Genomic DNA, 25,527 nt, shown 5'->3' with positions numbered 1-25,527 from the left:
CCAGAGAACAGGGCTAGAGTTCCTTTGCGGCCACATTCATTGTGTGATTCTTTGCAACCTAGGTCTAAGAGGCGAGCACAATACAGACATTGGTTTTCGACTATAATTTTAACGGGCCGCTCGCTGTTTAATGTCAACTGGAAATTTGATATTCCTTGACTGACCTTGCTGGACTTGTTGCTTACTACTGCCACCTCATGCTTGAAGGAAGTTAGGGCACCTGCTTACAGAGAAACATAGAAATGAGATGCAGACCATTTGGCCCTTCGAGCCTGCTCCACCATTCATTTTGATCATGGCTGATCATTGAATTCAATATCCTGATTCCCCCCTATCTCCCATATCCCTTGATCCCCTAGAGCTATATCTAATTTCTTCTTGAAATCGGACAGTGTTTTGGCCTCAACTACATTCTGTGGGAGTGAATTCCACACACTCACCACCCTCTGGGTGAAGAAATTTCTCCTCGCCTCAGTTCTAAAAGGTTTACCCCTTATCCTCAAACTATGACCCCTAGTTCTGGACTCCCCCCACCATTAGGAACGTACTTTCTGACTCTACCCTGTCTAACCCTGTTAGAATTTTATAAAATTCTATGAGATCCCCTTACAAAAGAGAATAAGGGAAATGGAAAAAGGGCATGCATCCACTCCAATCTGCCCAGCCATTTAATTAGATCAGGACCATTTTTGTGCCTCAACTTTACTATCGTCAAAATTCTCCGGCCGTTCACACCAGCAGGATTCTCTGGTTCTGCCGGTGGCACAACCCCTGCCGCGGGTTTCCCGCCAGCATAGAGTGGCTTCAATGGGAATTCCCATTGACAGCGGTGGGACCAGAGGATCCCACTGCCAGTGACTGGCACGCTGCCTCCCTCCGCCGAGAAAAGCGCTGCGGGAGGGGGGCCAGAGAAACTCTAAAATTTATTTATTAGTCACAAATAAGGTTTATGTTAACACTTTAATGAAGTTACTGTGAAATTCCCCCAGTCGCCACACTCCAGCGCCTGTTCACGTCAATGCACCTAACCAGCACATCTTTCAGGTTGTGGGAGGAAACCGGAACACCCGGAGGAAACCCACGCAGACACGGGGAGAACGTGCAAACTCCACACAGACAGTGACCCAAGCCGGAAATCGGACTTGGGCCTCTGGCGCCACCGTGCCGCCCACCAAACGTGTTCAATGACCCACCATCTTTAGATTTTTGGGTAGTATTGAAATCAGTCAATCTGATTCATGAATATATTCAAGTATCCACAACTTGTGGAGAATTCCACAGATTCACAACCCTCTGGAGTGGAAGAGTTTCTGTCCATTGCAGGCTGGAACTGGATCTTTGTGTCCTGTAGAGGCTAATTTAGTTTAGTTAGGGCATCATGATTAGCACAGGCTTGGAGGGCCGAAGGGCCTGGCCCCGTGCTGTACTTTTCTTTGATCTTTATTCTAATTTTACTGTTAACATTGAGCAGTGTGCGACCCATTAAGGGGCAACACAAAGTCTGTTTGCTACTCGGCCAAGTTTAATTTTGTCCCCACCAATGACGTGCTGTAAATCAAGCTTCATGACATCAAGAACCCAAATTAGCTGGCGTGGCTGCTGCCTTGTTCCAGTTGATGCTGTCGTCTTCTTCTTTGTTGCTAACCCTTCAGGATTGCCTTGGAGGCCCCAAAAATTCAACTTTCCGTGTGATGGTTAAAGAAGATCGGGGAGGTGGTGGGATAATAATGAGGGAGGTTTGTCTAGATGCGTGGTTGGAGAAGAGGGGTCACATCAGGAGTTGGGTGGAAGCATGTTCCTCAGGAGTTGGCAACTTGTTGCTGACTTGCATGTTTGTTTGCCGCATCTTTCAGTAACCCCTAGACTAGTCTGCATTTGCAAGAGAGTCAGAGATCCTTGATTTACACCGGCAGGGGTAGACTCTTAGCTGTTCAGTACTGCGGTCGTAAGATAGGTAGGTTGTTCAGCTTTTTAGCCTCCTGCAAGTTAAGGCCAGGACTCATCATTTGGAGGGCACAGCAAGATCCCATAAAACCAATTCCATTGAACGACCAAAAGAAGGGCTTGCATTTACATAGCACCTTTGACAGCCCTGGTATGTTAGGTGCTCACTGTTGTAATGTGGGGAAACACACAGCAAGATCCCACAAATGGCAATGACATTTATTTGAAGTATACTTTTCATGGCATCTCTAATTTCTCTTGAGCTGAGTGGCATTCTACGACATTTCAGAGGGCGGTTAAAAGTGAACCGTCCGCTAGGGTCACATTGTAGGTCAAACTGTTAAGGATGGCAGGTTTCCTTTACTAATGGAGCATTAGTGAGCTCAATGGGTTTTATTTGACAACGATCAATGATAGTTTCATGGTCACCATTACAGAGACTAGCTATCTTCTATGTTTCTACTGGGATGAATGGGATCGAAAGCAGGATTAGGCCCTTGAGTTGGACGATCAGCCATGATCGTGCTGAATGGCGGAGCAGGCTCGAAGGGCCAAATGGCCTCCTCCTGTTCCTATCCTCTATGTTTCTAGCGTTCAATTCCAGATTTTATTAATTGAATTTAAATTCCTTGGTCAGATTTTGTCTCCATAGATTTAGGGCCTGTGGAATATGAATCCAGTAACATTGCCATTGTGCGACCGTCTCCCTCGATGGCCAGGTCATCTGCTCATTTTTAATTTGCTGAGTGAGAAATGTTGGCAGGATATCACGAAGAACTCCCTGAACTTCTTTGAAATGATGGGCGTTGGATTGCTTATGGCCCTCCCAGGGTAGACAGGCCTCGGTTAAGTATGTCATGTAAAAACCAGCATCTCCACCAGTGCAGCACCCCCTCATTACCTGCACTGTGAGCATCCGCCAAGGTTTTGTGCCCGAGTCTCTGGATTGGACCCACGACATTCTAACTCAGGTTTGGGAGAGCCATTGACCATGCCCACACTGACTAAATAGAATCATAGAAATCCCTACAGTGCAGAAGAGGCCATTCATCCCATCAAGTCTGCACTGATTCTCTGACAGAGTATCTCACCCAGGCCCTCTCCCCCACCCTATCCCTGTGACCCCACACATATCTCGTGGTTAATTCACCCAACCCACAGACTTTGGGACACTAAGGGGTAATTTAGCATGGCCAATCCACATCTTTGGACTATGTGAGGAAACCGGAGCACCCGGAGGAAACCCACGCAGACACAGGGAGAATGTACACGTAGAGAGTGACCTGAGGCCGGAATTGAAACCGGGTCCTTGGCGCTGTGAGGCAGCAGTGCTAACCACTGTGCCACCATGCCACCCAAATAGAATCATAGAATATAGAAGGAGGCCATTCAGCCCCTTGTTCCCGTTCTGCCTCTTTGACAAAAGAATCCAATTGGTCTCACTCCTTTTCTCTTTCCCTACAGTCCAAACAAGTTTTTTCACTTCCCACTTCAAAGTTATTATTCAATCTGTTTGCACCACCCTATCAGGCAGCACTTTCCAGATCACAACAACTTGCTTATTCTAATGTCCCTCCAACCTCACAGACACCTTTTGTGTTTCACTAACCATCACTTTCTCTTCCTGTCGATCTGCAGGTTACTCACTGAATGACAACGCTTCTGTCTCCGTGTACAACTCGCCAGGTGGAGTCCATCAGGACCAGACTGCCATTTGGCAGCCACGGCAGCACCAACACCATCATTCGCACCAGACTGACCTTCAACCTTCAGCACACCCCCACCTGGGGTAAGTCAAGTCGCCCGCCTGTAATCACACCGAGTGTCTAGAGCTGGAAGCGCTCAGGAACCTGTTGTAAACAGACTATTTTGCAGCAGACAGCAAACTGAACAGAGTCTACTTCAGGGCGGCACGGTGGCACAGTGGTTAGCACTGCTGCCTCACAGCTCCAGGGACCCGGTTCGATTCCCGGCTTGGGTCACTGTCTGTATGGAGTTTGCACGTTCTCCCCATGTCTGCGTGGGTTTCCTCCGGGTGCTCCAGTTTCCTCCAAAGATGTGCCAGTTTGGTGCATTGGCCACGCTAAATTCTCCCTCAGTGTACCCGAACAGGCTCAGGAGTGTAGCGACTAGGGGATTTTCACAGTCACTTCATTGCAGTGTTAGTGTAAGCCTACTTGTGACTAATATACTTTACTTCAAAAGAGCCTCAGCAACTACAGCAAACATGATCAAAACTGCAGCAACTTCTGATAGGGTGATGTCTCCAGCAAGATGCAGGGAGTGGAGGATAGCACAGACTAAGTACATAGAGTCTATAGTATGTGACCTTCAGGTGTGATTAACAGGAGAATTACCCAATCATCTCCACCCTGGGCAGGACCCATGATAAATCAATCATAAGAGTCATAGCATCCCTACAGTGCAGAAGGAGGCCATTCGGCCCATCGAGTCTGCACCGACTCATCATAGAATCATAAAATCCCTACAGTGCAGAAGAAGGCCATTCGGCCCATCGAGTCTGCACCAATTCTTCATAGAATCATAGAATCCTAGTGGCCTCCTCCTGCACTGACTACAATCCCACCCAGGCCCTATCCCCATAATCCCAGGCATTTATCCTAGCTAGTCTCCCTGACACTAAGGGGCAATTTAGCACGGCCAATCCACCTAACCCACACATCTTTGGACTGTGGGAGGAAACCGGAACACCCAGAGGAAACCCATGCAGACACGGGGAGAATGTGCAAACTCCACACAGACAGTAACCTGAGGCCGGGAATCGAACCCGGATTCCTGGCGCTGTGAGGCAGCAGTGCAAACCACTGTGCCACCGTGCTGCCCCAAATTGCCCAGGCTTACCCCATAAACCCACACATTTACCCCGATAATCCCCCTAACCTAAATATCGTGGCAAACTTGGCATGGCCAAATAACCCAACCATCTTTGGACTGTGGGAGGAAACCGGAGCACCTGGAGGAAACTCACACAGACACGGGGAGAATGTGCAAACTCCACACAGTCACCCGAGGCCAGAATTGAACCTGGGACCCTAGCGCTATGAGGCAGCAGTGCTAACCAGCGTGCCACTGTATGCATTCATAATCGCCCCTTAACTAAATCCCAACTCCATCTAATGCTAGTTTGATGTTTAACATGGGGCTATCAAAACTTGAGAGAAAGGCTTGGGTTTTTCCCCAGCTTCCGACCCATAAACACGGGTGAGTTTGAGGAATGTGATTGTGTAAATGCAAGTGTTTGGCGATAACCACACTGCATTTACAACCTACAGTGTGTCACAAACAAATGATCTGTTTCTTTAGGGCTATAGATTTAAAAATATGACCAAGCTGATCCTGAACTTTATTTTTCATTTTCTTTTCAAATCATGCTTTTCTTTCTGAGAGACTTTTTCAAGTTGTGATTGAACATTAACATCAAGGTTTCAATTAGAAAGGAAAGAAGATGATAACACACTGCTTAACATTCTCAACTCCTCACTCAGTGACTGCTGGGATAAGGGTGCTTCACAGAAGGTATAAGGAGTAGACAGATCCTCAACTGAGGCTAAAAGGTTAAATGATGACGTAGCTTGTATTCCTTCCAGGATAGAAAGTTAAGGAGGGATGTATTTAAGATGATTCAAAGGGTTGTCAGGGAAAGATAGAAAGAAATTATTTCCTCTGGTGGGGAGTTGAGAACAAGGAGAGGCCTAACCTTAAAGTTAGAGTTAGACATAGGAGCAGAATTAGGCCACTCGGCCCATCGAGTCTGCTTCGCCATTCAATCATGGCTGATATTTTTCTCATCCCCATTCTCCTGCCTTTTCCCCATAAACCCTGATCTCCTTATTAATCAAGAACCGATCTATCTCTGTCTTAAAGACACTCAATGACCAGGCCTCCACAGCCTCCTGCGGCAAAGAGTTCCACAGATTCACCACTCTCTGGCTGAAGAAATTCCTCCTCATCTCTGTTTTAAAGGATCGTCCCTTTAGCCTGAGGTTGTTAAAAGTAAAGTTTATTTATTAGCCACAAGTAGGCTTACATTAACACTGCAATGAAGTTACTGTGAAAATCCCCTAGTTGCCACATTCCGACACCTGTCCGGGTACACTGAAGGATTTAGCATGAATTTAGCACGGCCAATGCACCTAATCAGCATGTTTTTCGGACTGTGGGAGGAAACCGGAGCACCTGGAGGAAACCCTCGCAGACACGGGGAGAATGTGCAGACTCCGCACAGACAGTGACCCAAGCCAGGGTGCTAACCACCATGCCGCCCAGACTCTTCAGTGGTGATGTCGGGGAGCACTCCTTCACAAGAATAGTGGCAATCTGGAACACTCTTCCCCCAAACTTTGTTGGGTTGATAGAAAATGTCAAAACCTTTGAGATTTGTGGGTTTTTATTAGGGCAAGGTATTCAAGATTACAGAACCAAGGGGCATAGATGGTGTTAACTGATCTGTCAACCGCTACCTAAGTTTGTTTTCCTCTCTCTTTTTCCTCCCTGCCAGGGTTATTGGCAACTCCCACTTGAGCCAGAACTCCAGCCTGGCCTTGCCCACTTTTCAAACGGTCAACATCAAGTCGGAACGCGCCTCCCCCCACAGCGACGGCGGGGGCGGGGGCAGTGGGATCTTCCAGCACCACGAGGGACGATTGGGGCTCAGCGGGCTAGATGGCGCCCACAGCCCCTGTGAAGAACCCAAGGATTACGCCAAGGGCTACCAGTGCCCCATTGTGCTGACCCGGCCTCCAGCCAGGGACGAGGACAGCCTCGCGGCCAAACGGATGCGCCTTGTGGACGGCTGGCAGAGATGACGCTTCGGGGTTATGCCAAAATCTACCGTTTAAAAGAAAAACTGACGGAGGCAGCTCCTGGATCTTGCTTTTATTCTTTTTTGCAGTTTTCCTGTGTTCTCCAGCGTAGAGGCCGGGAATTAATTTACGTTGAATCTGTTAACCCTTTGAAAACCAGGCTGGCAGTTACCACTTTGATTGGGGGTGGAATAGAGGGAGCAGGAAAAGGGGGTGTTTCTTCCTCCTCAGCTTCTCTCTCTATCCTTCCTTGTGACTCCTCCCAAAGCCTCGGCTGGCTAGAGGCCTTCAGGCAGGCTTCTGTCATTATGCTTCTGTCCTTGGGTGCATTGATTTTTTTTATTCGTTTTTCCTTCCTTCCCCTTTAACTTCTGCAGCTCACCTCTGCAGTAACGTGTGCTAAATGTGCCTCACGCATCTCCTCTTATCCCTGTACTCATTTCCACATGGACCATGAAAGGCCCTGAGTTCAATTCTTGGTCCATGGCCAAGGAGGGGAGAGCTGGGTAGGACAGGCACAGGCCACCCTGGGACGATGGTTTCTCTGGGCGCTGGGCGCCCCTGGGGTACACCTAGTCCAAGTGGCCATTCCTCACGTGAATAAATGGCTGGTTGCTTGACTATATATGGCATCGCAGCCACACACAGTCCACTTCTCATCTGATCTCCCCAAGGGAGTGCTGGATAATGATCAGGAGCAAGAACCGAGACAGAAAGCTTTTCCCATTCACTCCCCTTCCCCCGGATAATGAGGCAAAATGTAGACCCCACAACCCCTTTAACCGTACCACCAGCCCAGGCTATAATTATGCTAACTTAAGAATTGACATGGGCAACTTCTTGGTTTTATATGGAACAGGGAAACATGCATTTCCCCAGTAAGCAATGGGTTTGATTGCAAACCAGCAGAGGATTATTGCTTTCTGCTCAGTGCTCACCCGCAGCCCAGCCAAGTTCAGGAACTCATCCGTGCCTGCCTCCAGTTAACATGTTTGCACCAATCCACAGTGCCACTGGGGAAACATAGCTGACACAGGAAGACAGCTGATAATCCAACAGCTGAGAGGGGGAGAAAGGGCAGGGAAACACAATTGAAGGTGGATCCCATTGGAGAAATTCTTACTCATTCCCCACAAAGGGTTCTCACTCCTGCACCCACCTGACATGACGATGTCTCGGGAAGGTGTGGGGTCTCAGTTTAACTTGGGTCGCTGGGCAGGAATCCCACAGGATTGGGAGGAATGCAGGCTTTGCACCCTTTTTGACATCATCCCTCACTCACTGCAACCAAAAGTAAAATTAGGTCGGATTTAAAAATCCGGGTCCTTTCTGATCTCATCAGGCACGTTGGGTTAAAACAGCCTTTCATTAGATGATGGAGATGGCACACTCTGTCATTTATTCCGTGACTGTCACAGACTGGGAATGGATTTCTGTAAACTCTGGGCAAATTAACGCACGGTAAATTTCAACATAGAACAAAACAGAAGCTCCTGGTTTCCCTGCTTTCCCCGCAGTGGAAATGTATCACAGGCTCCCAATGCTCCTGAATATTGGAGTCTTGAAGGGTTAGAACTCCCCTGGTTTCAAACGGCAAACCGTTCCTTTGTTAAATATTGTTCAGTTTTATTTTTTAAAAGTGAAGGTTTTTCGCAGTGCGAATAGATTTCTGTGTCACTTTTTTTCTCTGTTGTGTGAGACCCGTTTAAAGGTGAGAGGGAAGTGGAAAGTGTGTAGGGAAACTATACTTTTTGTGTGTGTTTGAGGAGAGGGTGCCTGTGCCACTATTTTGTCACGGGGGTGTAATTGCACAAGTAACACTCTGCCGTTCATTGTCCCTGATCTCGGAGCAATCACAAGGCAGCTTATCAGCTACGTTTAAGATAAATTATCCCCCCTTGTCTTCCCTCCTCTTCCCTCCTCTTCCCTCGTCTCCCTTTTATCTCTTTGACATCTCTTCTTCCCTGCCTCACCTTCTTCTCCCCCTGCCTCCCTCCCCCTCGTCTCCCTGATGTACGGGAGGCAGTATCTCACTAAGAGCCAACAGCTTTGGGATAAGGAGGAGTGTAGCAATTCAATAAAACATTCCTCTCAGAAATCTCGATTGGCTAAAACAGGCACTGAACCTATTTTTTGCGAAAGGGAAAGTCAGTTTTTGTTGAATGATGGGATGCCTTGGGTTTCTTTGAATCTTTGCAGAATAGAAGCGTGCTTTAGAACTCAGATCCTGATTCCCTTCCCCTCCATCCCACATCACCCCCAAGCCCATCTTAGTATTCCTCACCTCCTCCACTGCCCCCCCCCGCACCCCCCAATCCAGTGCTGAAAATAAGGGTGAAACCTCTTATCACACAAAAATAGGATCTTATTAACTTCATTGAATCCTCCAGCTTTGTTACCCTGTCCCGGGGACAACACTGTCCAAGGAAAAGCAAATATTGCAACAGTTCGAATGAAGATGATGACAACTATTGCTGAGATTTGCAGGACAGCAAGTAATCCCAACACTTTCATTGTTTCATTTATAATGGGAGTTACTTAAGGTGTGCTGCAAACTCTGAACACCTTAAGTTTCAATCTTATTTTTGTATTTAAAGATGTAAAAAGAAAGCACAGTTCCTGTGTTTAGCCTTTTATCTGTATCTGGTGTCATCTCCACCATTTGAGGCTGACTGCTCTCTCGCTCCCGAATAAGATCCAAATCCATCCATTGCAAAGCTCTATTAACATCTTCCTCACATCTTGGGACAAGGTGGAAACACAAGTTCATTTCCCTAACCCATCTCTCTGTTTAGTTTCCAAATTATTTCTCTCTCCATTGAAACATTTCTAATCAATGCTCCCTAAACTCTCCCTCTCTTTTTCCTCTGAAGCTCCAAATGCCAGTCTTGTCTTCCCTGCATCCTCACTCTGACGAAATGAAGACTCATCACAAAATCACCAGCTCATTTTTTCAAAACAGGGATGCTGCCCCCATCCCTCAGTCTTTCTTCATCTGATGGTCTACAGACACTCAGGGCCTAAGCTTGCTGGCATCCAGCCACTGTCTCTTGGCTTGCTTTGTCTCCTCTCCTAATCACCCGCCATTAAAAAATCCAATAGGGAATTCAGGAGGAGCTTCTTTACCCAGAGAGTGGTGAGAATGTGGAACTGGTTCCTAGAGGGAGTGGTTAAAGTGAAGTGTGGATGTGCTTAAGAGAAAGCTGGATAAACCCCAGAGGGAAGAAGGAATGGAAGGATATGTTGATAGGGTTACATGAAATGAGATGGGAGGAGGCTTGTACGGAGCACTGGCATAGTTGGGCTGAATGGCCTGTCTCAGTTCCATAAATACTTTGTAATATTCTTCCCAAATTTGTTAGTGCCCTGCACTGAGGGTCTTCACCCAGGAGTCCTAATTTTTAAAAAGTAAGCAGAGAGTAAGAGCCACAAATCAATTGTAGTTTAACAAAGGGAAGCAACGGCGAGTCAATGATCCTGAAGATAGAAACTGTAAGCTCCATCCTCAATGACTATTCTCCAGGGGAAGGGTGCAGTAGGGCAGAGATTGCAGTGGGGTATTTGGTGCAATAGGGCATTTATTGCAATGGAATATTTGGTGAGGTGAGACATTGATTGGGATGGCCCATTTGTTTCAATGGAGTACTGATTATGATGAGGTATTTATCCCAATGAGGCATTGATTGCGATGGGGCATTGATTGCTCATGGGGCATTGATTGCTCATGGGGCATTGATTGCTCATGGGGCATTGATTGCAATGGGGCACAGATTGCGATGGGGCACGGATTGCGATGAGACATTGATTGCGATGGCGCATTGATTGCGATGAGACATTGATTGCAATGGGGTTTTAGATTAGATAGGAAGGTTGTTATGGGTGATTTCCTTGTGAGTGAGAAGAAATGGCTACCCGTGCCTTCCATCTTCCCAATGATGTTGAAGCTCAAGTGCCTCCTGTGCCAGTGATTGGAAAGGAGTGATAGACTATGAGGGATGTCAACAGAAACTAGCTAGTGGCATGGTGATAGGAGTGTTGCCAACGTGAGTCAGTCAAATTCCTAGATGTTTAGTTACATGACCTGTATCTTTTTTCCATCTGCAAATGTTTTTATTACTAACGAACAAAGTTTTAAAGATTTTTAAAAATGCATTATTTATTTTGGTGTCTGCTATGATATTTCCCCTGGATCACAGAATCCCTACAGTGCAGAAGGAGGCCATTCGGCCCACCGAGTCTGCACCGACAACAATCCCACCCAGACCCTATTCCTGTAACCCCACATATTTTACCCTGATAATCCCTCCGAACACTAAGGGGCAATTTAGCATGGCCAATCCACCTAACCTGCACATCTTTGGAATCTTGCAGCATGTCCCAGAAATTAGCCTCTGATTCCTGGAGAGTTGGCAACATGTGATACATTTAACCTTCTGACATAGATGTCCCTGTGTCAATCAGCCCATATTGCCCTCTAAGGGGTTGGAGGATGATACAACTGGGACACATACCGGTACAATACAGAGCCGTCGGCAAGAGCTGGCAATTCGAGTGAGACGGTTACATTCCTCGTGTAAAGGAGCTGTGTTTATTTTCCTGAAAGAAGCCCAACTAATTAGGTCTTGATTTTAAGCAAGAGTGAATGGCTGTCGCTCCCGGTGTCAACACCTCCCACCCAGAAGGGAAAAACAGTGAAACAGGGACATAAGAATACCGGTCTGAACTGCCTTCCCTCTTCTGGGATTCTGAGGCTAAAACTGTGTGACATCATCACAAGGTACTTTCCGATGATAGAAACTTGGATACATTTGATCTCCAACTTCCAATTCAGTGTATCTTCTTTACAGCATTCAGCTATTCTGCAAATGAATCCAGTAACCTGACCTCAAACACCTTGTCTGGTATCCCCTTTATTACAGACAAGGGGAGAGTGTTACAGGCGAGGAGAGAGTGTTACAGACGAGGGGAGAGTGTTACAGGCGAGGGGAGAGTGTTACAGGCGAGGGGAGAGTGTTACAGGCGAGGGGAGAGTGTTACAGGCGAGGGGAGAGTGTTACAGGCGAGGGGAGAGTGTTACAGGCGAGGGGAGAGTGTTACAGGCGAGGGGAGAGTGTTACAGGCGAGGGGGGAGTGTTACAGGCGAGGGGGGAGTGTTACAGGCGAGGGGAGAGTGTTACAGGCGAGGGGAGTGTGTTACAGGTGAGGGGAGAATGTTACAGGCGAGGGGAAGAGTTTTAGGGAGAGTGTTACAAGAGGGGGAGAGTATTGTGAGCGAGCAACAGTGTTATGAGTAGGAAGAGAGTGGTGTAAGGAAAGGAGGAATGTGTTAGCGGCAGGGGGAAGAGTGTTAGTGGCAGGGGAGAGTGTTAACAGCAGGGGTTGAGTTATGCAGAGTGGGGGGGGAGAGTGTGTTAAAGGCAGGGGGGAGATTGCTACAGTGAGAGGCATTGTGGGCGGGAGAGAGTGTTATGAGCAGGAGGAGAGTGTTAAATGCAGGGAGAAGTTGTCGCATCAAGAAATGGAAAAGATGCAGCAGTTCCGAATCCACATGACATTGGAGAGGTCGTAGCTGGAATTTTACCGGCACGCTGCTCCCAGAATCGGGGTTGGGGGCTGAGGCTCACAGAACGGCATTCTCCATTGGCCTTGGGCAGGCAAGGCTGTAAAATTCTGGCAAGTGTGTCTGAGGCTATTAAATTTGATGGAAGGAAAGATACAGGTAGATGGGGGGTTCTGAGAATCACAAATGTAATTGGCAGCTGATGCCCAGCACTCAGAGGGTTCTCTCGTTCTGTTTGCTAACAATCATTAGTGAAAAAATCAATGCAGAGGATCCGACAGGCAACAGTGATTCTCATGCCCCACTCCCACCCCACTTCCCTATGAGATTGAAGCAAGTACCAACCTTCTGATGTTCAGCGATGTTGTTTACTTTGCCCGCCCAAAGCTGCCTTCTTTCAGAATGTTCCAGACCATTCCGGAAGGTTCAACATAATTGGCTTTAGAGATTCCATTTGAATATCGCAGTGTTGTCTTTTTTTTCCACCCCTCAACCGCACAACGGGCCTGTACATAAAGATAGAGGCGGAATTCTCCAGGGCAAAACAATGTTGTCTTTTATTAAGTTAACTTAAAAAAAAATAAAAGTTCTTATCATGCTTCATTGTGTCCCATTGCTGTCCTTCCTTAAACTGAACGGGATGTGAGAATGGAACATGGAGCTTACGTAACTGGAACTAAAGCAGAAACTTAAATATGGGTTCAAATCCCACTATAGCAACTGCTGCCTTGACGGGTGGTGCAGAGGCTGCTGAGCCAGGAGCTCCAGGTTCGAGCCCTCCCCCAGGAGGCCCCTTGGCACAACAGGTTCTGGGGCAAGTGCCTTACCAGAGAGACCATTCAGCCCATTAGTTCTGTGCTAGCTTTCTCTGCGGGCAATGGTTTAGACTCATGGGGTGGAATTTTCCCGTCCCGCCCGCCACAGGAAGCGTAGCGGGCGGGACAGGAGCATGTAAAAGTCCGTTGACTTTGGGCGGGATTTACCAGTCTTGGGGTGAGCACGGCTGGAAAATCCGCCCATAGTTTTAAGGGTGGCACAACGGTTAGCACAGCTGCCTCACAGCGCTGGGGACCCAAGTTCACTAGCCAATTTTGTTGACTGTCTGTGTGGAGTTTGCATGTTCTCCCGATGTCGGTGTGGGTTTCTTCCAGGTGTTCCAGTTTCCTTCTGCGGTCGAAAGATGTGCAGGTTAGGTTGATTGATTATGCTAAAATTGCCCTTTAGTGTCAGGGGGATGAGCGGGGTAAATACGTGGTTGTGGGGATAGGACCTGGGTGGGATTGTTGTCAGTGCAGGCTCAATGGGCCAAATGGCCTCCTTCTGCACTGTAGAGATTCTATGGTGGAATTTAAATGATTAAAAAATAATTATAAACAAAGCTGGTCTCGGTGATGGTCACCATGAAACTAATCAATTATTGTAAAAACCCATCTGGGTCACTAATGTCCTTTGGAGAAGGAAATCTGCTGTCCTTTCCTGGTCTGGCCTACATATGACTCTAGAGCCACAGCAATGTGGTTGGAATTTAGAAGAATGAGAGGTGATCTCAGTGAAACATAAAGGCTTTTTAAGGGGCTTGACGGGGTAAATACTGAGAGGATGTTTCCCCTCATTGGAGAGTCTAGGACAAGAGACTCAGAATAAAGGGGTGCCATTTATTTTTATTCGTGGGACATGGGCATCACTGGCTGGCCAGCATTTATTGCCCATCCCTAGTTGCCTTTAATTGGTACAACTGAGTGGCTTGCTAATCCATTTCAGAGAGCAGTTGAGAGTCAACCATATTTCAGACTGAGATGAGGAGAAATTTCTTCTCTCAGAGGGTTGAGAGTCTTTGGAACTCCTTGCCACTGTGGGGAGCTGTGGGGACAGAGTCCTTGGGTATATTTAAGGCTGAGATAGATGGATTTTTGATCAGTAAGGGAATCAAGGGTTATGGGGAAAAGGCAGGAAAATGGATGTGAGGAATGTCGGATCAGCCATGAGCCTATTGAATGGCGGAGCAGGCTCAAGGGGCTGAATGGCCTATTCCTGTTCCTAAGTCTTATGGTCTTATGGACTCGTATCTGCCCTCTGAAATGCTGTTAAGTTCCAGGGGAAATGGGGATGGGCAACAAATGCTGACATTGTCAGCGACACCCACATCTTATTAAAAAAATGAAGAAAAAAACAGAAAGGGTCAGTCGTCAGTTTTTGTACATGTCACTGGCCACAGAAACAACCAGCATGTGCACAGCACCTTTAACATTTTAAAAAATTCATTCATGGCACACGGGCGTCTCTGGCTGGCCAGCATTTATTGCCCATCCTTAGTTACCCTTGTTCAGAGGGCAGTTGAGAGTCAACCACATTGCTGTGGCTCTGGAGTCACATGTAGGCCAGACCAGGTAAGGATGGCAGATTTCCTTCCCTAAAGGACATTAGTGAACCAGATGGGTTTTTCCGACAATCAACAATAGTTTTATGGTCATCAGTAGATTCTTAATTCCAGATATTTTTTATTGAATTCAAATGCAATCATCTGCCGTGACAGGATTCGAACCCGGGTCCCCAGAATATTAGCCGAGTTTCTGGTTTAATAGTCCAGCGATAATACCACTGGGCTATCACCTTCCCCAAGTAGGTTTAAAGGACCCTTTTTAAGGAGGTGAAATGCAGAATAGGGAATTCCAGGGCTTAGGACCTTGGCAGCTAAAGGCATGGCTGCCAATGGTGGAACAATTAAAACCCTGGTACATACAATGACACTGGCAAGGCCGAACAAGTATACTTTCCATTCCTCGGTGGCACCAGTGGTTAGTACTGCTGCCTCATAGCACCAGGGACCCGGGTTCGATTCCTGGCTTGGGTCACTGTCTGTGCGGAGTTTGCACGTTCTCCCCATGTTCTCCGGGTGCTCCAATTTCCTCCCACAGTCTGAGAGACGTGCTGGTCAGGTGCAGTGGCCATGCTAACTTCTCCCTCAGTGTAGCCGAACAGGCGCCGGACTGTGGTGACTAGAGGATTTTCACAGTAACTGCATTGCTTTGTTAATGTAAGCCTACTTGTGACATTAATACTTAAACTTAACTTAAAATGCATATTTGTGAATGAGAGACCTCAGGAGAGCATTAAATTCCAATCACATCTCATCAGGGAGAAACACCAGGTGTAGGGTTAACCAGTTTTCCTCGCTATAGGATAGTGGTGAACCATTCCAGTTTTTATGGGTATCCCAAACCCACAAATGACCCAATTTATTAAATTCACATTCACAAATCTTTGGGATTAGTAATCCACCGAGCTGTTATCAAAGCTCCCATTCTACCATAGCCCAGGGAACCTTTCTCAGTTGAAACATGAGAAGGTTAATCCACCAAGATGGGGGGGAGGGATGATAATGGTGTGGCACAGTGGCACAGTGCCTAGCACTGCCTCTTCACAGCGCCAGGGACCCAGGTTCAATTCCTGGTTTGGGTCACTGTCTGTGTGGAGTTTGCACATTCTCCCCATGCCTACGTGGGTTTCCTCCGGGTGCTCCAGTTTCCTCCCACACTCCAAAGATGTGCTGGTTGGGCGGATTGGCCATGATAAATTGATCCTTAGTGTCAGGGGAATTAGCAGGATAAATATCTGGGGTTGCAGGGATAAGGCCTGAGTGGAATTGTCATCGGTGTAGGCTCAATGGGCCAAATGGTCTCCTTCTGCACTGCAGAGATTCTATAATAAGATGGTATCACAGATTTATCAGTGTGCTAAAAACAGAAGGTGTTGGAAAAGCTCAGCAGGTCTCGCAGCATCTGCATTTGCCGTCAGACGTGCCGAGGTTTTCCAGCACCTCCTCCAGTTTTTATTTCAGCTCTCCAGTCTCCACAGTATTTTGCTTTTATTTATCGTGACCAGTGCTGATGGTGTCAGTGCAGTCTGCGGGAGTGCTGCACTCTCAGAGGTGCTGGCTGGAATTTTACCACCCCGCCCGCCACGGGAAACGGAGCGGGCGAGGGGCGGATAATGGGAAGGTCTGTTGACCTTGGGTGGGATTTGATGGTTTTGGGACAAGCGAGACTGTAAAATCCCACCCGCTGTGTTTCGGACGTGACGTTAAACTGAGGTCTTGTCCGTCCTTTCAGGTGGATTTTGAAGAAGCGCGAGAGAAATTCTCCCCTTATCCGGGTGACCGTTTATCCATCAATTTGCAGAATTGAAAAAAAAGAGGGTGTGATTTTCCGGCCGCACTCACCCCAAAACCGGAAAATTCCGCCTGAGGTCAATGGACCGTTTGCATTGTCGTCCGTCCCCCCCCCCAACCACCGTTACAATTCCCGTGGCAGGCAGGACGGGAAAGTTCGCCAGCGATTGGCCGTTATCGCATCACTGTTTGTGGGAGCTTGCTTTGTGTGAATTAGCCGCCACACTTTCTACATTACAACTCTTCAAAAAGGGCTCAGTTGGCTGTAAAACTCTTTGGGGTGTCCAGTGGTCATAAACGGTGCTTTAATACAAGTTCTCTCTTGCTGAATGAGATGGAAAAAGTCCGATGGGGTCAACTCAATTTGGGAATGAGACCTTTTAACCAGGAGTCAGAATAGGTTAATGAGTGGCTGTTAAATCCAGAGGAGCCCTGAGCAGTCACAGAGCAATGAAACCCCAGGTTCAACTCCTGCTCTGTGCTGAATTAGCTGCATGTTAGTTTCTGTGGGGAGGGACAGGGCCAGACTGGACGGAGGTTTTCCTGTCTCTCTCATTGTCTGGGTTTGCAGATATATATAAAAAAAACTTTGAACTGTCTAGTCATCATGAAAGACACTGCAGCAAAGTGTTTTACAACCAAAGAAGAAATTAAGTGTAGTCACTGTTGAAATGTAGGAAATGCAACAGTAGATTAGTGCAGGGTAAGCACCTAGAATAATGACCAGTGATAAGGATGGCAACACCAACACGTCTCCTGCTTCACCAGAGGCCCAAAAATCCGAGACCATTGCGACACAGATATCAAACATGCCTACCACTCTATCGCCCGCCCACACTTTGGTAAATCAGACCACAAGGCTGTGCTCCTGCTCCCAGCTTACAAGCAAAAACTGAAGCGGGAGAATCTATCAAAGAAATTCATGCAATGTTGGTCTGAGGAATCGGATGATCTTCTACGGGGCTGCTTGGAGTCAGTGGACTGGTCAGTGTTTGAAAACTCTGCAATCAGCCTGAGCGAGTACGCCACTACAGTAACTGACTTCATTAGTAAGTGTGTAGAAGACTGTGTGCAGGTCCACAGCAGACGCCATTTCCCTGCCCTGCACTCAACCCTGGAACACCTCGATAACAAGGACACCTATGTCAGACTCCTAGTTATTGTCTACAGCTCAGCTTTCAACACTATTATTCCCACGAAACTCATCTCCAAACTCCATGGCCTGGGCCTCGGCACCTTCCTCTGCGACTGGATCCTGAACTCCCGAACTCACAGATCACAATCAGTAAGGATAGGAAACAACATCTCCTCCACGATCATCCTCAACACCGGTGTTCTCAGCCCCTACTATACTCCTTATACACCTATGACTGTGCGGCCAAATTCCCCTCCAATTCGATTTTCAAGTTTTCTGACAACACCACTGTAGTGGGTCAGATCTCAAACAATGACGAGACAGAGTACTGGAATGAGATAGAGAATCTGGTGAACTGCTGCGGCAACAATAATCTCTCCCTCAATATCAACAAAACGAAGGAGATTGTCATCGACTTCAGGAAGCATAAAGGAGAACATTGCCCTGTCTACATCAATGAGAACGAAGTAGAAAGGGTCGGGAGCTTCAGGTTTTTAGATGTCCAGATGACCAACAACCTGTCCTGGTTCACTCCATGCCGACACTATAGTTAAGAAAGCCCCACCAACGCCTCTACTTTCTCAGAAGACAAAGGAAATTTGGCATGTCAGCTACGACTCTCACCAACCTTTACAGATGCACCATAGAAAGCATTCTTTCTGGTTGTATCACAGCTTGGTATGGGCTCCTGCTCTGCCCAAGACCACAAGGATCTACAAAAGGTTGTGCATGAAGCCCAACCCACCACGCAAACCAGCCTTCCATCCATTGACTCTGTCTACACTTCCCGCTGCCCCAGCAAAGCAGCCAGCATAATCAAGGACCCCACGCACCCCAGACATTCTGTCTTCCATCTTCTTCCTTCGGGAAAAAGATACAAAAGTCTGAGGTCACGTGCCAACCGACTCAAAAACAGCTTCTTCCCTGCTGCTGTCAGACTTTTGAATGGACGTACCTTGCATTAAGTTGATCTTTCTCCACACCCTAGCTATGACTGTAACACTACATTCTGCACTCTCATTTCCTTCTCTATGAACGGTATGTTTTGGCTGTAATCAAATAATAAATCAAATCAAATCAAAACAATAAAAAATACTGGACTTAAGAATCTACTGATGACTATGAAACCATTATTGATTGTTGGAAAATCCCATCTGGTTCACTAATGCCCTTTAGGGAAGGAAATCTGCCATCATTATCTGGTCTGGCCTACATGTGACTCCAGACCCACAGCAATGTGATTGACTCTTAACTGTCCTCGGGCAACTGAGGATGTGCAATAAATACTGGTCAGCCAGTGACGCCCATGTCCCACGAATGAATATAAAAAAGCAGGCAAACAAGGCCTCAGTTTAATATCCCCTACAACTAATAATACCGTCCATACTCCATCACTACGGCACTGAAGTGTCACCCTGATCCTTGCATTGGACTTGAACCCACAACCTGCAGGCTCATTGATGACTGAGTTACAGCTGGATGGAGTGTTGTCTGCAGCGCAGCCATGGGGGTGTCAACGTCAGGCGATGATCTGATCGGACTGGTCCCGTGGACAAAACAGCCTGTGGATGCTCATTGCTTAGGCTCACACAGGAAGAATTGACTGAACCTCACTGATGGTGGGTGCTTGCGAGGGAAAGGCAGGAGAGGTTGCACAGTGGTTAGAACTGCTGCCTCACAGCGCCAGCGACCGGGGTTCGATTCCCAGTTTGGGTCACTGTCTGTGTGGAGTCTGCATGTTCTCCCCGTGTCTGCGTGAATTTCCTCTGGATGCTCCGGTTTCCTCCCACGGTCCGAAGGATGTGCAGGTTAGGTGCATCCACCATGCTAAATTCTCTCTCAGGCGCCGGAGTGTGGCAACTAACAGATTTTCACTGTAACTTCATTGCAGTGTTAATGTAAGCCTATTTGTGACTATTAAATAAACTCTTCACTCTCTTTAAAATCAGCAAGGATAAATAAACACTAGGGACATCGTAGTCATTCAAAAGTATATTTTGCATTTTACTGAATAAAATAATGTATTTCAATCAAGGCCACTGGATTTCAGATAGTCCAGAATCCCAATTCTCAGCTTTCCAAAAACCCAGGTGGTAACCTGATAGCATTTTTGCCTCTAAGTCAGAAGGCAGTGGGTTCAAGTTCGACTCCAAAGATTTGGCACAGATTTGAGGCTGACTGTTTCAGGCCAATACTGAGGGAGTGCTGCAGTGTTAGAGGTGCCTCTTTCAGATGAGATGTTAAATTGAGGCCCTGTCCGATCTATCAGTTGGGCACAAAAAAGATCCTTTGTTGAAGAAGAGCAAGGTAATCTTCCGCATGTCCAAGACAACATTTATCCCACAACCACCATCAGGACAAAATAAAACAGGTCACCTAGTTATCATGTTGTGGTTTGCCGTGGACAAGTTGGCTGCCACAGCTACTACATTAGAATGGTAACTATGGCTGGAATTCTCCAGCTGCTTGCGCCCCGCTCAGCCAAATCCCCGTTCACTGCAGCGGGAGCAGAGAATCCCAGCCAGGGGGAGATCAGAGGATCCGGCCCTACACTTCAAAAAGTACTTCATTGGCTGTAAAATGCTCAGGGACGTCCTGAGGTGTTGAAAGATGCTATAGAAATGCAAGTCTATCTTCCATGTAAGAAAAAGTTTATCCAGTTGCTGTAAGACATATCCTTTCATAGAATCCCTACAGTGCAGAAGGAGGCTACTCATCCCATCGAGTCTGCACCGACCACAATCCCACCCAGGCCCTATTCCCACAACACCACATATTTACCCTTCTAATCCCCTGACAATAAGGGGCAATTTATCACAGAATCATAGAAATCATGGAAACCCTACAGTGCAGAAAGAGGCCATCTGGCCCATCGAGTCTGCACCGACCACAATCCCACCCAGGCCCTACCCCCTTATCCCAACACATTTACACGCTAATCCCTCTAACCTACGCACCTCAGGACACTAAGGGGCAAATTTAGCATGGCCAATGGGGCAATTTAGCATATCTTTGGACTGTGGGAGGAAACCGGAGGAAACCCACGCAGACAACATGCAAACTCCACACAATCACCCAAGGCCGGAATTGAACCCTGGTCCCTGGCGTTGTGAGGCAGCAGTGCTAACCACTGTGCCACCATGCCACTGCATTGAGATCAAACTCCCAATAGTAATTAGAGGTTCTGATAAAAGGCCACCAACTTGAAATGTTAGCTCTGTTTGTGTCTCCACAGATGCTGCCTTGACCTGGTCAGCATTTGCTGTTTTCTTTCAGGCACCTGCAATATTTTGGCTTTGCCCGGTTAATGAGGAACTGTTGCAACATGTATGTGAAGCCACTAGATGTCCCTGTGCACCACCATTCATTCATCCTGGCACAGCCACTTTGTACTTGCAGTGGGTGAATCACTCGCTGGAAGAGATAACGGCTCTGAAACTAAAACACTTCCTGAAATTCACATTGGCTGAAATTAACATTTTCTGAAATGAACACGATGTAAATGTAATGCCTCCTGAAATTTTTCACATGGCATGTTAGCGGAGCCGCGATCCCTTTAAAATATATTTTTCTCACTTTGTTCTCCAAATGTGGGCGAGACTGGTATTTATTATCCACTCCCCGGTGCAAATGATGGCAAGAATCTTCCTGCTTGAACTTCTGCAGCCGTTGTGCTGAATCTAATCCCAGGATTAGTGTTGGGTAGAGTTACTGATGCAAGAAATGTTGATTTATTTCCTAGCCGGACAGTTGCCTGACTTTATGGCTTATGAGGAGAGGCTGAGTAGACTGGGGCTATACTCATTGGAATTCAGAAGAATGAGGGGAGATCTTATAGAAACATATAAGATTATGAAGGGAATAGATAAAATAGAAGCAGGGAAGTTGTTTCTACTGGCGGGTGAAACTAGAACTAGGGAGCATGGCCTCAAAATAAGGGGAAGCAGATTTAGGACTGAGTTGAGGAGGAACTTCTTCACCCAAAGGGTTGTGAATCTGTGGAATTCCCTGCCCAGTGAAGCAGTTGAGGCTACCTCATTGAATGTTTTTAAGGCAAGGATAGATTAGTTTTTGAACAGTAAAAGAATTAAGGGTTATGGTGAACGGGCGGGTAAGTGGAGCTGAGTCCACAAAAAGATCAGACATGATCTTATTGAATGGCAGAACAGGCTCAAGGGGCCAAATGGCCTACTCCTGCTCCTAGTTCTTATGTTCTTGTGTTCTTTAGAAGTGGTGGTGACCCCAAAGCACCAGTGTTTTTCCCTAGATTTGATAGAGGTGCTGGGGCTGCCAGTTGTTGCTAAAGTGAATTGGGTGAGACAACATCCCCCTTAAAATAACAAAGAACATTTATGGCACATAGAATCCTGATGTGGAGATGCCGGCGTTGGACTGCGGTAAACACAGTAAGAAGTTTAACAACATCAGGTTAAAGTCCAACAGGTGTATTTGGTAGCAAATGCCACTAGCTTTGATCATAGAATCCCTACAGTGCAGGAGGAGGCTATTCGACTCATCGAGCCTGCACAACCTCAATCCCACCCAGGCCCTATCCCACGTATTTATCCTGCTACTCCCCCTGACACTAAGGCCGGACTTTTACCGGCATGCCCGCCCCAATTCCGAGGGAGGACGAGGCTCGGAGACCTGCATTCTCTGTTGGCCTCGGGCGGGATCATGCAAAGCTCAGGCGGATGTGCCGCTAAAATTCTGCCCTCAGGGTCAACTTACCACGGCCAATCAACCTAACCCACACATCTTTGGAGTGTGGAAGGAAACCTGAGCACCCGGAGGAAACCCATGCAGACACGGGGAGAATGTGCAAACTCCACACTGACAGTCCTCCAAGGCCGGAATTGAACCCGGGTCCCTGGCGCTGTGAGGCAGCAGTACTAACCACTGTGCCACCACGCTGCACAAAAGAGACCACTTGGCCCATCATGTCTGTACCGGCCGTAGAAGCTTAATCGTACTTTCCAATATTTGGGCCGTAGCCTCATAGGTTATGACATTTCAAGTGCTTATCCAAGACATTTTTGGCGTAATGAACGTTTCTCTCTCTACCAACTTTTCAGGCAGTGAGTTCCAGATGCCCGCCACCCTCTGGGTGAAAACCTTTTTCCTCAGCTTTCTTCCAATTCTTCTACTGATCATTTTAAACTGTGTCCCCTGTTACTGACCTCTCTGCCAATGGAAATAGTTCTTTCCACTCTATCCAGACCCCGCAAAAACTTTGTGTGACTCAATTATATCTCCTCCCCAGCCTTCACTATTCCAAAGAAAACAACCCCAACTCATACAATCTTTCTTGATAAATTCCTCCACTCCTCACAACATCTTCATAGATCTCCTCTCTACACCCTCTGGTGTGATCACATCTTCCTTTGAATGTGGTAACTAGAACTATACACAGTGCTCCAGCTGTGGTCTAACTACCATTTTATTCAGTTCTAACATGATCCCCTTGTTCTTATATTCTGTGCCTCAGCAAATAAAGGAAATTATTCTCTATGCCTTCTTAATCACCTGGATAAAGCAACCCGCTTGATTGGCACCCCATCCACTAACATTCACTCCCTCCACCTCTAGCGCACAGTGGCAGCAGTACGTACCATTTACAAGATGCATCTCATGAAGTCACCAAACCTCTTGTGAGAGCACCTTCCAAACCCACAACCACTGCAGCCTGGAAAGGCAAGAGCAGCAGCCACAATGGGAATAGCATCTGGAAGTTCCCTTCCAAGCCACACACCATCCCAACTTGGAAACATATCGCCATTCCTTCACTGTTGCTGGATCAAAATCCTGAACCTCCTTCCCTAACGGCACTCTGGGTGCACCTGCACCACACGGGCTGCAATGGTTCAAGAAGGTAGTTCACCACCACCTTCTCAAGAGTAACTGCGAATGGGCAATAAATGCTGGCCTAGCCAGTGACACCCACATACCTTGAACGAATAAAAGAAATCTACTTGTCCTGCTGTCTGCAGGGAACTGTGGACATTGCACTCCAAGGTGCCTCTGTCCCTCCACGCATCTCCAACAAGAGGCAAGAATATTTAGTGAGGGGAGGGTCTGGTGTTTCTGTGCTGGTGAGTAACTTTGCAATTTCAGCATCAAATGCATGATTTTGCCTTTTAAAGCGATCTTACATTTTTTAACAACATAAACAACAATTCGAATTTATGTAAGGCATTTATAGTAGTGAAGGATCACGAGACGCTTCATTGGAGCATATCAAACAATCTGACACCAAGCCACATAAAGGGATGTAAATACTGAAACCTTGGTCAAAGAGGTAGATCATAGAATCCCTACAGTGAAGAAGGAGGCCATTCGGCCCATCAAGTCTGCACTGATCACAATCGCAGACCACATTTCCGTAACCCCACATATTTACCCTGCTAATCCCCCTGACACTAGGGTCAATTTACCATGGCCAATCAACCTAACCCGCACATCTTTGGACTGTGAGAGGAAACCAGAGCACCCAGAGGAAACCCATACAGACAATGTGCAAACTCCACACAGACAGTCAGCTGAGGCCAAAATCGAACCCAGGTCCCTGGTGCTGCGAGGCAGCAATGCTAACCACTGTGCCACTGGGCCGCATAAGTTTTTGGATTGAGGGACAGAATTCCAGAGTCTAGGGCCCAGGAATCTGAAGGCATAGCCGCCAATGTTGGAGTGATTAAAATCAGGGAAGCACAGGAGGCCAGAATCGGAGACCTTGTGAGGTTTTAGGGCTGGAGGAAGTTACAAAGATAGGGAGGGATTTGAATTTTAAAATAGAGACCTAGCTGCACCAGAAGGCAATTTAAACTAATGAGCGCAGGAGCGTATGAAATAATGCCACCGCGGCCAATGTCCCTTCACCAAACTTAATTCTCAGACAGGTACAGAGTAAACACCCGGAGTGCTAGTAACCCGGGCACTCCACATTATATATCTCTGCAGGGCTCCCGGATTGGGCAACATTAACTGTCTTGATCAGGGAGCTCATATTCTAACAGGTACACCTCACGGACCTCATTAACATCATTACAGTACGGGTTCAGGATATGGGGAGCACAGTTTTGGATGACTTAAGTTTAAGTTCATTTATTAGTGTCACAAGTAGGCTTACATTAACACTGCAATGAAGTTACTGTGAAAATCCCCTAGTCGCCACACACCGGCGCAGTTTACAGTTACCTCAGTAAGATAATGGATAAATGAAGCCCAAGCCAGAAGTAAATCACCGAGTCAGATTCTGGTTTGCAATGAGCGAACAGACCTCAACAAAAGTTGCGACACAATCAGGGGCAATACAATTGGCCTCAGTGTATATTTGGGCCAATCAGCAAGGGGTTTATTACTTATTGGTTACTTCTGTTTATTACTTGTAGTAAAAACATAAAGATTGGTATTTAAAAAGTGTCAACATTTTCACAATAAGAGCAGAGGATAGCTTGCTGCTGTGTCGCTGTCCAAAGGTTCAGTGCTGGACAGTGTGTTTATCTACAAGCTATGGCACAGTGGTTAGCACTGCTGTTTCACAGCAACAGGGACCCGGGTTTGATTCCCGACTTGGATCACTGTCTGTGTGAAGTTTGCACGTTCTCCCCGTGTCTGCGTGGGTTTCCTCTGGGTGCTCCAGTTTCCTCCCACAGTCCAAAGATGTGAGGGTTAGTGCATTGGCCATGCTAAATTCACCCTCAGTGTACCCGAACAGGCACACGGGTGTGGCAACTAGGGAATTTTCACAGTAACTTCATTGCAGTGTTAATGTAAGTCTACCTGTGAATAATAAATTAACTTTAACTCTTCATTCAAACTTTTGCAATTCTCATGATCTGACTACTCCATTTTTTAGCTCTATGTTCTTATTATCCTGAGTGTTTTGGGTTTGCTTAAT

General features: G+C 47.0%; 1 protein-coding gene across 5 annotated transcripts in view; it reads left to right on the top strand.

Moving 5' to 3' along the window:
• mef2b (myocyte enhancer factor 2b) overlaps nucleotides 1-12,928 on the top strand; it is a 161,917-nt gene extending 148,989 nt beyond the window's left edge. For all 5 annotated transcript variants that reach the window (XM_078198625.1, XM_078198626.1, XM_078198629.1 and 2 more), the window contains 2 exons: nucleotides 3,583-3,733; nucleotides 6,464-12,928. In XM_078198625.1, the coding sequence (XP_078054751.1) occupies nucleotides 3,583-3,733; nucleotides 6,464-6,770 (458 nt within the window). In that variant the 3' untranslated portion in view covers nucleotides 6,771-12,928. The remainder of the gene's footprint in view (nucleotides 1-3,582; nucleotides 3,734-6,463) is intronic.
• The last annotated feature ends 12,599 nt before the right edge of the window (nucleotides 12,929-25,527 follow it).

Source organism: Mustelus asterias, chromosome 26 (genome assembly GCF_964213995.1).
Source record: "Mustelus asterias chromosome 26, sMusAst1.hap1.1, whole genome shotgun sequence".
Classification (NCBI taxonomy): Eukaryota; Metazoa; Chordata; class Chondrichthyes; order Carcharhiniformes; family Triakidae; genus Mustelus; species Mustelus asterias.
This window is presented reverse-complemented; position numbering and strand designations above follow the sequence as displayed.